Genomic DNA, 18,647 nt, shown 5'->3' with positions numbered 1-18,647 from the left:
GCAGATATGAATCAATAAACTTTAACTTGAAATAAAGATTGCTTTTTTTGAAATATCAATTAAATACAATAGAAACATTAATTTATACAAAGCTATAATAAAACATTTCTCAAATCAAAATATGAACACAAGAGAAAGTCTTCCAAGTAAACAACATTTATTTATGAATAATCAATAATGTTTCAATTAGAAATATCAAAAATTAACTAAACATAATCATAATATTAATCAAAGGCACATAATAACAATTCAATATACATACCCTAAATAAGGAAATGGCAGACAATTTTACTGCAATAATATCATCCTCTAGTATGAAAATCACATAGATCTACCTGTGAACAATATCTACGTTATCAGAACCTTTTATATTTCATAGTATAAATATTTATCAACAATGCCTATCAATAAGTTCAATAAAACTATATTTCAAAATCAAATGATTAAACAAAATTTCAAAATCATATTTGCATTTGCAAAACTTCAGATAAAAATATAGAATGTTATTTACATGTACATACCATATTTTTGTTCTTTTTGTATTTCATAAAACTCTTTTATATCAAACAGTCATATTCACAATCATTATAAATATTTACAAAATACACCAACCTTAAATCTTCAAATATTCTTGTTCACAAAACTGAGACACAACTACACCTGTCGATCAGTTATTTATCAATAGTAAAAACATACAATGTAGTGAACAGTTTTTACCTGTACACTAATTACTAGAATGAAGTAAATAATATTTTGAAATACCTTTAAATAATATTTGGACAAAATAATCAAACTGTGTCATAAATATGATTTGATAAAATATATAAATGCTAATATAAAAATTATCTTTTCTCTTTTTTTCCCAATTTTATTTAATTTCCGAATTTCACTTCATTTGCTTAACTCTATACAAAGAGAGATAACTCAAGAATTTCTAATGTCAATTTGACATGTTACAAAATTTCAAATGCTAAACTTTATACAAAGAGGGATAACTCAAAAATGTCGAATGTAATGTTTGACATGTTACACTTGATTTACCTGTTATCCAGGGAAATAAACAGCTGACCCAACTGATTAACTTATAAAAATAAAATGAAGGATGTACAATTGTCCTTTACAGAGACTAATTAATAGTGAATAACTTTAGACATCTTGATTTATACGTATCACTGCACTAGTATACATATTTATTAAGGGGCCAGCTAAAGAACGCCTCCGAGTGCGGGAGTTTCTCACTGCATTGAAGACCCATTGCATGGTGACATTCGGCTTTAGTCTGCTCTATGGTCGTTTTGTTCTTTGACACATTCCCCATTTCCTTTCTTAATTGTATCGTCTCTTTTATTAAATTAATTTTCAAAAATACTAAAGACATTAACAATTTTTGTTCTCTGCTTGGATACATATATAAATATATATGACTTATAAATAGAAAAACGTAGTATTGTCAAAAGAAAATTCAAAAAGTAATATTTACTATCTGTGATTTTATATCCAAATACAAGATGTTGCAATTAAATATCTAAATCTATTTTACTTTTTTTAAAATAGATTTTGATTGAATTTCAATAAAATTAAGAATTTTAAACACAGGCAAAACGACCATATATATTCTCTTTAAGATCAAAGAAAGGAACTATTCTGTCTGTTTATTTGCAGGTAACTTTACTCGAAGTTGCCAATCCATTGTAAATATTGTTTGATTTGAATATTTCTATCTTTAAAGTTTAGATCACTTTATGAATGTGACCTACCGAATTAGACTATTTACCGGATTTTTAATCACATGAGCAATACGACAGGTGCCACATGTGGAGCAGAATCAGTTTACCCTTCCTGAACACATGAGATCACCCCAAGTTTTGGTGGGGTTCGTGTTGCTTAGACTTTTTTATGTTGTGTTATGTGTACTATTATTTGTCTGTTGGTATTTTTATTTTTTAGTCATGGCGTTGTCAGTTTTATTTTCGATCTATGATAGTTATCAAAGGTACCAGGATTATAATTTAGTTCGCCAGACGCGCGTTTCGTCTTCATAAGACTCATCAGTGACGCTCATATCAAAATATTTATAAAGCCAAACAAGTACAAAGTTGAAGAGCATTGAGGATCAAAAATTCTAAAAAGTTGTGCCAAATACGGCTAAGGTCATCTATGCCTGGAATAAGAAAATCCTTAGTTTTTCGAGAAAAAAAATTTTGCAACAGGAAATTTATAAAAATGACCACATTATTGATATTCATGTCAACACCGAAATATTGACTACTGGGCTGGTGATACCCTCGGAGATGAAACGTCCAACAGCAGTGGCATCGACCCAGTGGTTTAAATAGTTATCAAAGGTACCAGGATTATAATTTAGTACGGCAGACACGCGTTTCGTCTACATAACACTCATCAGTGACGCTCATATCTAAATATGAGTTTGACTGTCTCTCTGGAATATTTCGTCCCTCTTTAATAAATGGAAAAGATAAGAAAACAAAATATTATTGCATTTCATGAAAACATCTTTCATTTAAATCATTATCATTATTGTTGTACAAATAATAACTAAAATGCATAAAAAAATATTGGTTTTACCTTTCCTTTTGTTATATCTTCTATTATGATATCCCATACGAATTCAACCAACCATCTCGACCAAGAAAATCAGTGTTAGAACGTTAACAATGCTTATAAGCTTCATGGTCTTTGTCAAGATTGAAATCTAAAAGAACAAAATAATACATAAATTTTCGATTATAGAACATTTAGTTGTTATCCTCCGCGTCCTCTTTTTGCAATAATATCCATATAAAACATCAACTGTTTGTGTTTTGTTTCCATTCTTTAAACAAAAAAACAAATTTAAAATGTCAACCTCTTTTTTTGGACTCACTCGATTCCATCAGGTTTTCATTTTTATGCAAAGATGTTAAATCTGCAAATTTTCGGAAGCACATTTTTGTTCTTCCCGTATTTCCAAAATGAATCAAGAAAAAAAATGGTGTGCATATAAGTCATAGTTTAGTGTGTTTATATTACTATAAGCATAAGAATTATCAGTGATGCGCGAATGAAAGCAGTTGAAATGACAAATCAAATAATGAAGTTGAAAAGCAACCTTTAGCGAAAATTTCGAAGTTGGGCAGAAATCAGACAACAATATGTTACGCAGATAACTGGAAAAAGATACAGACTATTAATCCAATTATGAAGAAAGGTATTTTCAGGACACAACTTTAAACTTTAAGAAAAAGAAATGTCATTCAAATATATTAAAAATAGCATCATTGCACAAACACACAGAATAAGAATAATAAGTGCGTTCCAAGGAAATGTCAACTGTAGATTTTGTAATTTCAAAAACAAAACTATTTTCTAAAAAAATATATTCGCATTACCTTATCTAAGCAACACTCAAAATGTAAGACTTTTGAAATTGAAATATATTTATACGGAAATACATGCATGGTTATATGAGCACATGCTGGGTAATTGATTTGAGTAAAATCAATTGTTTCCAGAAACTTAAAAATGAATAAAGTGCGTCAGAGTACAATAATGCAAGGAGGTACATGTAGTACATGTATACATGAACGCATGCTGATTAATCGATTTAAGAAATGACAGCTGTACACAAACATGAAAGAGTAAGTTACAAAAATACCAAATTTTAAGAAAACTTATAATAAAAAAATCAGACTCTTCTAACGAATGGAAAACAGCTGCCATATTCCTAACCTGGTTGATCGAACACTGAAAATAACATTATCATTTGCTCCACATATCAAACGAGTTTGCGTGTTTGATGTTTAAAAACACTGTACACGCTCATGTACATACTGTCCATATTACCGAGTTTACTCGATCATCTGAATTTGGTTTAAATTTACGTTTTTTTTCTCAGCCTGATGTACCATGTTGGATCCAAACAGGACTAATACCTTAGATTATCATTGGTCAGTTTTTTAAGATGAGAACAATTGCTTGTCACGCTTTGTTTTATAAGTATAAGTTCAATGATATCTTGATTCAGGTCAATAAGACTGCAAATTCAATTATAGATTTATTAACACATTAACGACCACACTTGAACATATATGACCCAACAACAGAAGTAGTATATTGGTCATCTGTGTATTTCTATCTATTTACGATATAAAAGGCAATCCGGAAACCAATGATTAGAGATTAATGTAATCATATAATTTCAAATTATAAGTTTGAGTAAATTCAGTAAATAATTTCTAAAATCCTGTCTTGAATTCAATTTATTACTGGTTTACATTTAAATATCAGAAGCTTTAGTAAATCTTTTATTTAATTCAAATATTCCCGAGGCCTTATCTTTTACAACAATAAATCAGTAGTGTCATTCGGCAATTTTGGGCCATTCAAATGGCCTTGTTTATAAGCAGTGTATATTCGAACTAAATTCCTATTCTGACCTCATTACTTTTCAAACCTGTAATAACAAAAGTCAGCATTCATTGTTTTTGTTTTTCCAACTTTAATTTTGGTCCATCTATTGACATTTCTTGTTCAAGTATTATATATCGACCAGAGGAGCACCAGACGTTATTGCTATACAGAAAGGAGTAGGTCCGGTAAGGACCGATTTTGGCCTCAAATTTCAGGTTCATCTGACGAAAGATTTTGACCACTTTTTAAACACTTAAGTGTCTATTTTATTTGAATTAATTAGTGTATGTGAAAAATTTTAACAGATTTAGTCATTAAAAACGATCCGATTCAAGCTCAAATATGAAAAATCTACCTAATATGCCGAAAAATGTCACTTTTCAGATGGTTTTTGGTAAAAATGAAAGTGGCCGCATCCGTGTTCATCCTCAACCTTTATGTATGTTATGTATTATCATAAAATACAACTTACTTTTCAATATTAAGGATGAACACGAATGCGGCCACTTTCGTTTTACACGAAAACCGTCTAAAATTTAACTAAAATGCTAGAATTATGAGGATTTCAGTAATTTAGCATGACTTAATGGTGCTAGTACCGGATATATGTGCATTGTATTGTAAAAAAACAGCCCATATTTATGTAGCAGAAGCATTCTACTGTCCAATAAATAACTTAAGGTTTACATTTTAACAATTTTGTAAAACTGCTATATTTTGGGGCCAAAAAGGGGTCTTACTGAACCTACTCCTTTCTCCTCTAAAAGAATGGTCTTTGATGACGTATATTTAGTTAATTAAACTTTACAAAAGCAAAACACAACTGATCATGCCACACTAATAATTTAGAATGCAATACGATTGTAACTATTTACGAAAAGGAAAGGATGAAGGGTCATGTTTTATCACAATTTGCCCAAAAACTTAAGAAGATAGCTACACGTAAGATAAAAGTTATTTAACCTAAACATTCGACTTGCAATATGTTTCCCTATATGTGAACAAATCATGAACAATCTCTTATTGTATATTCATTTCTACTTTGATTCTTGCTGTTTTATAAAAAAGGGGCGAAAGATACCAGAGGAACAGTCAAACTCATACATCGAAATTAACTGACAATGCCATGACTAAAAATTAAAAAGACAAACAGACAAATAATAGTACACAAGAAAAAACATAGAAAACTAAAGACTGAGCGTTAATTAATATATCAACTAAATTGCTGCTACGCTCCCGATTTTAAACTGAAAAGGCCAAAATAGAAAAATAAGAACCGTGTCCAATTCACAGTTGTGCGGACAAATTGTTGATTCGACTAATGAATTGGCATATTTGCATTTTTATTTTAGGGATGTATAATCCTGTTGTAATTGGTATCTTCATGATAAGGTAAAATAACCGCTATGCAATTTAGTATATGTGTATATACTATATGTGAGGGACTGGACAGGGGGGTATGTTTCTCCCTGCCCCCGCCTCTCTTTTCCCTTCTAATGCCCTCCTCCGTTCTCCCTCCCTTTTCTCTCTCCCTGACTTTTTCTGGCATACATTTCATTAAAATCCATAAAAAATTCAGGAAGAGTTTCGCTCAGAAGATTAGTTATGCCATACTATTAAAGTAACGAGTATCTCCCCTTTAATTAACATTTAGAACTTTCTCATGTAAATATTTCTTCAATATCCATCCAGTTGTTCAGGAGTAGATGCGCTTAAAGAGATACATTAATGGACAGATAGGGTGCAATATACCTGCAACGTGATCAGACGCATACAAATTCCCCCATCTAGGAGGGACATTCCAATGCAACCTCCCATATTTTCGATTTTTGACAAATTTTAACTGGAAATAGTCCTGTCAAGGACGGCAGTAAAAATCGTGAATGTATGACCCCAGCTTAACTCTGATGCACGCCGTTTCCGAATTAGTTTTAAAGTATAAATCAGAGGCGTAGCACTCAAATTTATATTGGTACGGCAAGAAATAATATGGGTTGCAAAGCGACTCATTCCGCCATGTTGAGGCCAATATTCGACACGGGTTCTGGGCCGCTGAAGGGCCCGAGAAATTTTGGTATAAATGGTGCAAAATCCTGCACTCTGACCCTCTCCTGACACTTAAATTCGCTTATGAAAACATCATTTTTAGTAACAATTAGAGTTATCTCACTTTTTTGAAAGTTAAATTCAAAATATAGAAAAAAGAAAAGAATTTGAAACATGAAATGTGTCAAAAAGTAAACAATCCAAATGGGTACAAAAAGTGGAATATCTTGGCTTAAATTTATACTTCCAATTTTGTGTCGGATGCCATTCAATGGGTCTTGGCATACAGGGGATTTTTCATAGTGGTACGTATAATAAATTTCGTTGCCGAGCGTAGCAACTCCACGAATCACGTCGACTGGCTTTGACATAGTTAATAATATATTATAATAATACGAGCGAATAATATCTTTATAAATAACGAATTATCGCTAAAATAAACGGGATATGGAAAAGTCAACCAAATATAGTCTGATTTGTCATATTACAGTTGTGTTTTAAAAAAATACGTAAAGGAGGGGCGTACGACCTCTACGATCCCTCTGGATCCGCCACTGGCATACCCCTATTCGAAATTATTAGAAAGAAAAATTTGTGCAATTCTTTATTTCGATTGAAGGAAATTAAAAAAAACTTATTTAAAACTATCAGATATTCGCTAAATGTAGTCAGGGGGTCAGACGTCAGTCAATACAGAAAATAATACTCCTTTAACTTGAACTTGTGAATTGTCGAAGTTTAGTTATGGTCCTCATGATGATTTTGTGACGGGGACCTCAATATCTCCCAAGAAAAAGAGTAAAATTAAAAATCATACAAGACTAACAAAGGCCAGAGGCTCCTGACTTGATACAGGCGCACAAATGCGGCGAGGTAAGCATGTTTTTAAGATCTCAATCTTCCCCCTATACATCTAGTCAATGTAGAAAAAACAAACACACAGCAATACGCACAGTAAAACTCAGTTGAAGAGAAGTCCGAGTCTGATGTCAGGATAGGTAACAAAAGAAATTAAGCATCTGAACAAATTGACAATGATGTAGTTCTGAAAATAATTATGTTTTTCCAAAAGAAACCTTAGGCAGTCTATGCCTATTAGTTAGAAACCCATTAGCACTATGACTAATTTACAGAAAATGAACATATCAATTCAAAGAAGGTGTTTTTAAATATGGCGTCGCGCTAATCAAGGTATAAATAAAGGCAACAGTAGTATACCGCTGTTCAAAACTCATAAATCCATAGACAAAAAACAAAATCGGGGTAACAAACCAAAACCGAGCGAAACGCATTAAATATAAGAGGAGAACAACGACACAACATCGAAACGCAACACACACAGAAACAGACCAATCATCAGACAAAACACCACGAGAATAACAAATGTAACATGAAAACCAAATACAACCAAATAAATGAATTTGGGATAGACAAGTACCGTGCCACGTCTTATCTCAATATCTCAAAAATAAGAGAAAACACAAACGACTCAACGTTAAAATGCAACACAAAGAGAAACGAACAATATATAACAATGACCATCTTCCTGACTTGGTACAGGACACTTTTAAAGGGGAATAAAAGTGGTGGGTTGAACCTGGTTTTAAGGCATGCCAAACCTCGCACTTTAATGGCAAAGTTAAATATAACATTGAAATGACAACATAATATTACAGGACTACAATACAAATAAATAGGAATTATACAAATATAAATATAACACAGACAAAAATATACGAGGTACATACTGTTTATCCTAATTTGGTAAAGGGTTTTTACGGGATACACAATTTAAAAACTTAATTAAAAAAAAACTGATTGTCGAGCACGTACTCAACTTAAAAAGGCATCCCATCCCATCTTTGCACACACAGTATAAAAATAATCGGTGTGTCCGGAGGAAGATTTTTCCACTTAATTAACATTTTATATTCTAAAAACAAACTAAAACTGTTTAAAAGAATTTATAATTGCATTACCTGTTCTCAAAGACAATCGAAATGTTAGATCTTTGAAAGACAATATTTTTATGAGGAAATACATTTATACCCGAACGCATGCTGATTAATCGATCTGAAAATGACAGCTGTCTACAAGTTTAGTGGGAGATATTATGGACATAAATGTGCAAATCGTGATACAAGCATGAAATTTGGCATAAAGGTTGACTAAATGATAATTAAAAAAAATTAGGTGCTGGCCATCAAAAATTTCCATTTTTTCAAGATGGCCACCGATCATTTTGCAAATGGCGTCATATCCAATTGGCTACATTTCGAAAATCCTTGAAAGCTGTGTTATAGGTATAATCCAATGTAAGTTTTGATAAAACGTAAATAACAATTCCTGAACTACGACAAAACAACACATAAATGACAAAAAAAAGTGACTTCCGGTTCCAAAATGGCGGCAAAAATTTTGAAAATGTATTTTTTTTATATTTTCTATCAACTTACTAGTAACAAGTGATATCATATTCTTTGTTAAGTTAACATGCCTAGTTTTGATAGATAGACAGGTTGGTTATCTTATAATTATCTGACAGTAGCCAATACAAAAATCCGTACAAGGAAGAACAGAACGACAGCATTTACAGTTGTCAACACAGCTGGATTTTTTGCCTTCGCATTTTATTAGTTCCTGACAGGACAGCCGAAGAAGTCCTTTTTGGTTTCCGATTGTCATCGATTTTTTTCTTTCATCCAACCCCAGTGTTCATGACTTGGTACATGTATCTGTCGAATACATAATTTAAACTAGGCAATTTTTCGTTTGCTATACAGTAAAGAATCTCAAAAGAATTAATTCCTACAATTAACATTGACCAGTTTTGTTTTTCATTAGAAAAAATGCATGAATGAAATGAGAGTTTAATTAATGTCAATAAGTTACCAAAATTCAACTATGTTTGACATTTGTTTATTCATATTTTTGTTCTGTAAAAATTTTAAATACTCAATCAAGAGCAGTTGTAAACTTTTAAGATTGTAGTTTTGTTCCATTTTAAGCATGTATAATCTCGTAAAAATTTAATCAATTTCTAATTGGTAGTAAATGTTGAATGATTGTTTGAAATTAGCTCTAAAATGTTAATTATTCCAGAGTTATAAGTAACATTAATTTATTTCTGCAGGCTTATTCAAGAACTTCTTATTTCAGTTCTGTTTCTTTTCAGTTATAATTTTTCTAAATATTTTATGGGTTTCTTCCTCAGTGATTGTCTTAGACTTTCAAACAATAGCTTTTGAAGTTTACATAAATTATTTTGTGATTAATTGATGGTTTGATACTACTAGATGTATTCAAATTAGCTGTGTGTTTGATGAAGAAATTTCGTCCAACAAACTTACAACTGCATACATTTCATTACAGATCTAATTGTAGTATTGATGGAGTAATTTTCCTAAAGAACTAATGGCTTCGATTAAATATTTCATTTTTGGTTTAAATGACCTGGAACAAAATTCTCCAGTAAGCTTATTCTATTTACCCATTGAAAAGAAATTTCATGACAATGGTTCGTAAACAGTTTACCAGTACAAGAGTATTTGATTACACTGGCTAGATGGTACGCTAAGACCCATCACAAATCAAATATTGTTGTAGGGCTTATCTTTTTAACATATTCAAGATTCAAGAAATAACAATTATCTGTTGTGTTCAATTATAGTAATGACTTGAATTGCAAGTAGAAAAAATGAAACATTGTGGAAAAGTGGCTTTTTCCACCTTTTCTGACATGTACAAATCCATAGTCAAGACCACCACACTGATATACTAAACATGAAGGTATGGTCAAAATGTAAAAGAAAAACAAGATATAAGCACTTTGAAGGAGGCTATTTTCTCTTTATACATTGAAGTGACTAAAAAAATAGAACACATTAACAATAGGATCTGAAATTATGGTACACAATTTCTAAACTGCATTTTACATAGACCTTTTTTTAGAAGAGTTACTTAGAGATTAGATGTATACATGATCTTTTTTATACTCATATGCCTGCTTATGTGTGTATTGTTATGCGTTTACTTTTCTACATTGGCTAGAAGTATAGGGGAGGGTTGAGATCTCATAATCATGTTTAACCCCGCCGCAATTTTGCGCCTGTCCCAAGTCAGGAGCCACTGGCCTTTGGTAGTCTTGTGTGATTTTTAATTTTAGTTTCTTGTGTATAATTCGGAGTTTAGAATGACGTGCATTATCACTGTACTAGTATATATATTTTTAAAGGGGCCAGCTGAAGGACGCCTACGGGTGCGGGGGTTTCTCGCTACATTGAAAACCCATTGTTGGTCTTCGGCTGTTGTCTGCTCTATGGTCGGGTTGTTGTCGTTTTTACACATTCGCCCTTTCCTTTTTCAATTTTATTGGTGATATATGTATTACATTTTAAATTAAATGTTGAACAATTCAAACGACAAAATCACAATGGCTACTGTTGATCAGTAAGTTCTGACCCTAACAAAACAAAACAAATGGTCCATACGCTGTTGATGCCTCATAATAAGGTGACACCCGAACATATTAATATATACAACTCGTCTAAACATCAGACCAAAAATGTTAGATCTGTAAATTTGCTTTCGCGAATTTTTTGTTCTTCCCTCGCCGGGATTCGAACTCATGCTACTGAGATAGCGTGACACCAAATCGCCTGCACCCTCTCCGACACACTACACCATTCGACCATCTTGGCTTCACACTAATAAAGCTTTCGGTGGCCGGTTGTTACCTTTCTCCGTCAGTTTTAATCTAGCATTGTAATACAGTACATGATATATAAGAAATTAAGATTGGATTTTTACAGATTAGTTAAAATATCGATTGTAAAGAATCCTACAAATGAATGCAAGATACAGTCACAGAAATAATTATAGTTATAAGTACGTCTGATCCAGTGACAACTCTATAACTGATTTATCCATCGGATCACCAGCAGTGAGTGTGATACATGGCTGTGTGCATTCTGTATATTCAACTCGTCTAAACTTCAGTCTAACAATGGTAGATCTGTAAATGTGCTTTCGCAATCTTTTTATTCTTCCCTCGCCGAGATTTGAAATGATTTCAAAAATTTTATATGAATATCAGGCACAAATAGTCTTCTGCGGGATGCACATCATAGTAGACTAACATGCATACGACTGTTGCACTGTTATATATTTTGTTTTATCCAAGTCGAATCTAAATATAACTGCTATATCAGCATCTACCTACCAGCTTTTGTCGTGTGCGACAACCTTGGGAGATAAGAGTCTTTCTTGCAATGCTAGAGCTAAAAATATGCTTTTCACAAGTATTAACATGAAATTCAAAAGAATCAACTCAGAAGCACTCGGGAATTTAATGACATTTAATATTTTGCTCAATGTATAAACAACTTAATTCAGGAAGTTATCCAGTTCATGTATAGCTTTCGGGGGTTAGTAGCACACATTTTTGTATCTGCCTTTTAGGTTACATTGGTTATGCACATGACAAATACATGTATTAATTCTTAAGTTATGTTTTTTTTTTATTGTCAAAACTACATTGAAACATAAAAAAAAATCTCTTGTTATTCTTCCACAATTAACAAGACCTGCTATTGTTAAAGTCTTGCTACTTAGTTATATACAAAAAATTGGAGGGGGGGGCAAAATTTTACACTTAAGTCAAGATGGATTGCTTTATTTAGCAGAAAAAGTTAATCCGTTTTGGTATGATATCCTGGGAAACTTTTGTAGTAAAAAAATAAGCGTAAAGCTGAAAACAATGCTATAATTCTGTCTCAGTCCATATGGCTGAACCCGAACATTAAAATGGATGGCAAGATGATTTTGAGGTTCAAATATACTGAATATCGTATATTCTTCACATATGATGAAAATAAAAAAAATATGGTATTAATACTTATTTTGTAGAGTTTTATGGTATTTTAAGTGCGATTCTGAACAGATGGAAAAGTATAATAGAACATGTAGAAGGTAGTTCAAAACTGGAAATTATTGAAAATAAATTAATAGATAAAGTTAAAAAGGAACCAAAATCTTTTCTATACATTATTTTTGGAGGATAATAAAGTGATATCTTTATCTTCCCGTGAAAAATGGGAAAGAGATTTACACATGCAGATTGAAGATTGGAATGCTATTTAGTCCATGCCCTTCATTAAAACCAGAAATTCTTTTTTTACAAAACTTTTAATTTAAGATTGTTCATAGGATTCTACCATGTATATTAATTATTTTTTATTGAAATGTAAATTAAAAGAAACTGAACAATGTACAATTTGTTTTGGGAATGTAATGTATAACAAAACCTCTGGCTATCCGTTATAGATTAGATAAACAATATGGCATTATCCTGCCTTTCAGTGCAAAAGAAGTCATTTTAGGTGTGTCGGAGGATTTTGTCAACAGTAAATATAAGTGTAATATGCTATAAAATAAACTCGGTTAAAATGTTGATGTGAATTTATTTCTTTCTAAGAAGCTCTGTGTGCTGAAATATTTTATCTAGCTTATGGCTAGTGGGGTTATAACTTCATATGATGTAACATAAATCAGATAAAGCTAAAGAACATTAAGCAAACTACAATCATTTGTTTGGGAAAATTCAGTTTTAGAAAAGATTTGAAATTAAGGGCTATTCCATGTACCAGAAAAATATGAAAGGCTTGGGGTAAACAAATTTACCCCACCACATCTACAGTTTTAATTAATTATTTCGTATAATTGGTAAAACATTTCCACTTTAAATGTATTGTATTTATATATCAGGTTTTAGACCAGATAGATGAATATGGAATCAGTATTTACCCTCTACCTGATTGTGATTCAGATGAAGATGAAGACTACAGAGAACAGTGTCGTCAGCTCAAGGTCTGAAATTTGGGGAAAAGATTATAATCAAGATTTCTTGATATTTCTTTGTTAGGCATTGACATTTACTGCAAATATCCTGTTATTCACATTATAAAAGACGATAAATGTCAAGTGTATTGCAGATATACATTATACAAAAATGAACAATGAATCAATTAAAAAAATTACCATTTAAGTCTGCTATTCAAGTTGTATAGTAACTGAGCCTTGTTAGCAAAACCCAGTTATTTCCTTTGAGGTTTGATCTCATACAGAATCGCTTGAAAGTTGACATTCTTACATCTTTTGCATATTAGAAAACAGTATGAGATCAAGACTCGCTTGTGGTTATTTTCTAAAACCATAAGTTAGGCGGTATGTTCAGTTGGATTGTTACAAATTTTGTGGATCACCTGGCCATTATGATTTCCTCAATAAGTTTTTCAGTTCTTTATTAGTAATATATAATGTGAAATAAAAAAGCATATCAAACACAAAATTTGTCATTAATTTAGATATAACTAATGAGTTCTAAAATGAAACTTTTTTAAGCCTGTGTTGTTACAACTTTAAGACAATAGCTTTCAGATTTTATTTTTTATGAAAAATGAAGTTAGAAATCTAATGTTTAATTTTACAGGAAGCAGTGCCTTTTGCAGTTATTGGAGCCAATACAGTAATAGAAGTTAAAGGTCGTAAGGTCAGAGGTCGTATGTACCCATGGGGTGTAGTTGAGGTAGAGAATCCAGAACATTGTGATTTCATCAAACTAAGGACCATGCTCATGTAAGTTGTAAAGGTCAAAGTTTACTGAACCATGAAGAAGTCTTCTTTTGTCAGAGATCAGTCTTTTTTAGACATTACTTTGACAGTGTTGAAATTTTTTAAACTATCTTATATTGACTGTTGCATGCTGTTCAAAGAAGAAAAAAACAACTAATAAAACGTATAGATTTTTTGTTTAAAACCAAATTTATACACTGACAGCTAACAGCAGTATTTACATGTAAGTAGCACAGTTTCACTGAATCATTTATTAGTTTTTCAAAAGAAGTTTTCATTGTAAAAATTTAATAAAAAAAACAGTGACTTATAATAACAGAAAAAATCACCAACTACTTTTATTATAAAAGATTTTCTATTACTGCATTCTATCTGTTTTGTAGATGTGTTACTGTAAATTCAAAAATTATTGCAATGTTTTTATTATTTTGCAAAATGAGACAGGGTTTTAATCGCAATAATTTAATTCAATTTATGAATTAAACTGGATTTTTCTCAATATCACAATAATTAAAATCGCATTTTAGTAAAAAAACGACAAAGTGTAAATGATAAATGCACACAATAATTTCTGAATTGACAATATTTAGAGATTATAATTATATCTCTCTATTTTCAGCACACATATGCAGGACTTACAAGAAGTTACACAAGAAGTGCATTATGAAAACTTCAGAGCTGACAAACTAGCAGGAGGTGGTGGCCAGGCTATGCCTAAGAAAGTCAGGTGTGTATTTTACCCTATATCAACTATACCATCTAAGTTGAATTTTATTTATTATGTATTTTCTCCTATTCTTCACTGTTGTTGTTGAGTTATGGATTTCTGCTATCCATTTATTTTATTTTGATACCTATTGTGTGCTTTTCATGTTACTACATTTGTACTGTTGATACCCCAGGCTGTCTGAGTTATAAAAAGACCGGAAAAGCGAATTTCATATAAACAGATTACATTGATATTGGAGTAAAAAGTTCTATATAGTGATATTCTAATGATATATATAGGAATCTGTTTATTAATTGATAATATGAAAAGAGATGAGTAACCACATGTTTTATAATGGGAGTTAACTCTTAATTTACTCTGAAAAAAATGGAAATAGTAGAAAACTTCAATACTTTTTTCAGATTAAGCATCGAACATTTTAGATGATATTAATATTTAGGAACTATTTTCACACAAATCTCACAGGGAGGAGGGGGTAAACATTTTGTTATCAAAAATATAAAATATGATAGTGAAAAATTTGATAACTTGCACAAGTAATAGACAGTGCTTAATGTCATGCATATTATATCCTCATATGAAATGACACACAGATAATTTATTATGTAAATAGCTTTCTGAAGAGCAGAATTCAAGAAAGAATTTAAAAAGACATCAATTTAATGTTCATTGTATCATTTTATCATGTATGTAACATTCACACTTTACAGAGGAAGGCAGCGTGAAGAAGCTGTTGAGCAGGAGTAGGTCTCATTTACATATTATGCATATTCATAAGTCATTCATGCATGTCACTTTCATTTTAATCATTCAATTGTGTTAGTGTTAGAGGGACATGTCAACTATAACAGATTATTCAGAATGAAAAGTTGCATGAATCCAAGAGTAACTTCCCTTTGACAACAGACTGCATGAATTTAAAAAGTTTTCCTGCCCAAGCAATTCATTTCCATGGTAACAGATTTTTTCCTTTATGCAAACTAATATTTCCTTATTTTTACTAGATTTGAGACGATTAAAAACTTTAATTCACATGTTTTGGAGGGAATATGTGAAAGGTTTGTTTTAAGCCTAATAGCTATTAAGTTCATATACGAAATGCCAGAACAAAAAACCCAGGTGGTTGGCTTTGGGTTGTATGATAGCTCCAACTTTAACAGAATATTTCCAGCAAAGAAATTGCAGGCTTTATAAGTATAATTTTCCTTGCAAAAGTAAAGCTTTTATGGTAGCTAAATTTTTTTTGTTAACGTAAAACTGCTTTTCATAAAAGAAACGAAAAAAAAAATAAATAATCAGAAAATGAAGCTTTTTCTACGCAGAATAATAAAGATAAGATAACAGCTTTTCTGCAACAAGAAAATGAAGAAGATAAAACAGAATGCTAGAGATTACTTATTTCATAACTATTATGGAGCCAATTAAAACGACTTCTTTTATTTACATGATTTTATGTGGAAAATCTAAAACTATTAATTTTATAACCGAAAAAGACTCTTTTTTTTTTGGACAAACCACAAAAATGATAGTTTAAAAATAAAAAGTTGTAGGTTATATTTTTGATTTTCCCTTTGTTATGAATTTCAGATAATATTGCATGTGAAATAACTCCTTTATTTTCACCTTTGAGACTTCCCCACCTTTGACCGGACCCTCACTTGTATTAAAAATAAAATGATGGGATACGATTGCCAGTGAGACAACTCACCTCTAGAAACTAATAAGGTAGAAGTTATCAACAAAAGCTCATCATATGACCTTCTACAATGAGCAAAACACATGCATGGCAACCAACTAATGATTTGTGCTTTGACTAATTGATTTAGTCTGTCGCATATCAACCATTAATGAATATTTGGATTTATTCAAAACATCTTATTGCATTACAACAATTAAAAAAAATGCACCAGTCTTCTCAAAATGATGATTTTATATTTGACAACAATTATCAATACACATATACAGATATACTCATACGCCAAAAATTGAAATCGGCTTACAAAAATTGAATCCAACTAGGACCAGTAACATACAAGGGTTTTCATTATCTGTTGCTTATTAATAAAAGTATTACTAATTGTTGTATTTGATTGTAAAAATAAGACCACTTGTGACCTAAAGCCACAATGGATTAAACTTGTGCTGGGCACATTTAATCATGCATCCTTCAGTCACATCTTGTCTTATTTTTTTTTTCAAATAAAGCGATTAGTATACTGTAATTCACAGCAAGATGGTAATGGTTCTAAGGTTTTATTAATTTCTATTATGATAATTATCATTTGATGTCAGAAATGAGACACAGAATTGTGTTGTATTGTATTATATTATTGCATTTTAATGAAAATAGAAGAATGACTATATAGTATACATTACTTATTTTATTATTTTTATTTCTACTTTTTCCTATGTGTCTGTGTGTGTATCTATGGTACCAATATATTATATATTTGGTAAGCGTACGTTAGAAGTTGTAGTGTGTAGTTTGTGTAACTCTGTATTAATTTATTTTATTTTTCATCAAGTTGATCAAGTTGATCAAAAACATTTTAACTTCCTGATGTCTACTTTAATATTTTTTGGCAGAATAATTTTGGTTGTAAGATTTCAAGAACTTTCTTAACCTAAACAAAAGAAAAGAAATAAATAAAAAAAAAGTGTATTTTTTAAAAATTAGAATTTGATCAGCTTTCTAACAATATCTTGAAACTTTATGCATATTATAAATATTTCTGAATGTATTTGAATTGATTTGAATATCCCCAAGGAGTCTTTAAAAAAAATTCTAAGGAAAACAATCATTGGCTGTTTTGACCTCTAAGAGCAATTGCTACAACTTTTGTGTTGGTCAAAAGATATCTACAGATTAAAAGAAATTGTTATTTACTCAATGTTAAAAGTTGAATTTCATTTTTTTTTAAATTTGGCATTATGTTCCCAAATTCCAGTTTTTCATAGACAGAAATTGACATAATATAATTTATTTAATTTTAATTTGTGTGGTTTATATTGACAAGTGTTTTCTCTAACAAAGAATATGATTTACTTTTTACTAAACTTTTTATGCATCTTTAGCATATTTCTCAAATTTTGATTAACTCTCAATAGATGTGTTTTTAAAAGCACTATTTTATGTAGAGTGTCTCACTTCACATAGTCAGATACAACTGTTTATAGAAAAACATTTTTCAGACATTTGATGAAATTTCTCTTTTGAACACTTTCTTCTCTTACAAATTACTAATTATTTAAATTTAATTAATCTAGTAAAATGGATTTTTATGGGTCTTGTTTAAAAAACTAAAAACTTATATACAGTTTATATAAAATTTTACAATTGATTTTTGTAATATCAAAATTAACTACTGTATATTGAATACAAACCTGAAGTAGTAGTAATGCATGTAGCAAATCTCTTGGCTGCCATTACATGTGCATATTTTTATCTTTTGCGAATTTATAGCCTAGGCCAATTTTTAATTAAAATTCCAATCACCATATAAATCTATGGCAAATTAAAATGTACGAATTGTCATTTAATAATTAGATAATGATTTTCATTATTGTTCTTAAAAACTTTTAAAAATACTAGATGTTCATTTTTAAAAAAATGACTGCAGTCGAAAGACTGTCACAAAATCTGTGTATAAGTATTTTCTAGGTACCAACCATTGTAACTTTGAATTTGACATGTTATAGTTGCCAGATTTTCCACTGCTTGTATAATAACAATCTATTTATTTTTAATTACAGTAAAAATCGTCGCCCTGAAAGTATGGTTGGTGGTGATGAGAAGGAAAAACAATTACAAGAAAAAATGCAGAGGTAA

General features: G+C 30.7%; 1 protein-coding gene across 1 annotated transcript; it reads left to right on the top strand.

Annotated features, from left to right (window-relative positions):
- The first annotated feature begins 3,611 nt into the window (after nt 1-3,611).
- Nucleotides 3,612-18,647, top strand: LOC139526413 (septin-1-like). Its single transcript, XM_071321559.1, has 6 exons — nt 3,612-3,638; nt 13,222-13,323; nt 13,946-14,091; nt 14,708-14,815; nt 15,529-15,561; nt 18,572-18,647. Exons 1-6 carry the CDS (start codon nt 3,612-3,614, stop codon nt 18,645-18,647), a joined length of 492 nt encoding a protein of 163 aa, XP_071177660.1.

This window comes from Mytilus edulis, chromosome 6, assembly GCF_963676685.1.
Source record: "Mytilus edulis chromosome 6, xbMytEdul2.2, whole genome shotgun sequence".
Classification (NCBI taxonomy): domain Eukaryota; kingdom Metazoa; phylum Mollusca; class Bivalvia; order Mytilida; family Mytilidae; genus Mytilus; species Mytilus edulis.
This window is presented reverse-complemented; position numbering and strand designations above follow the sequence as displayed.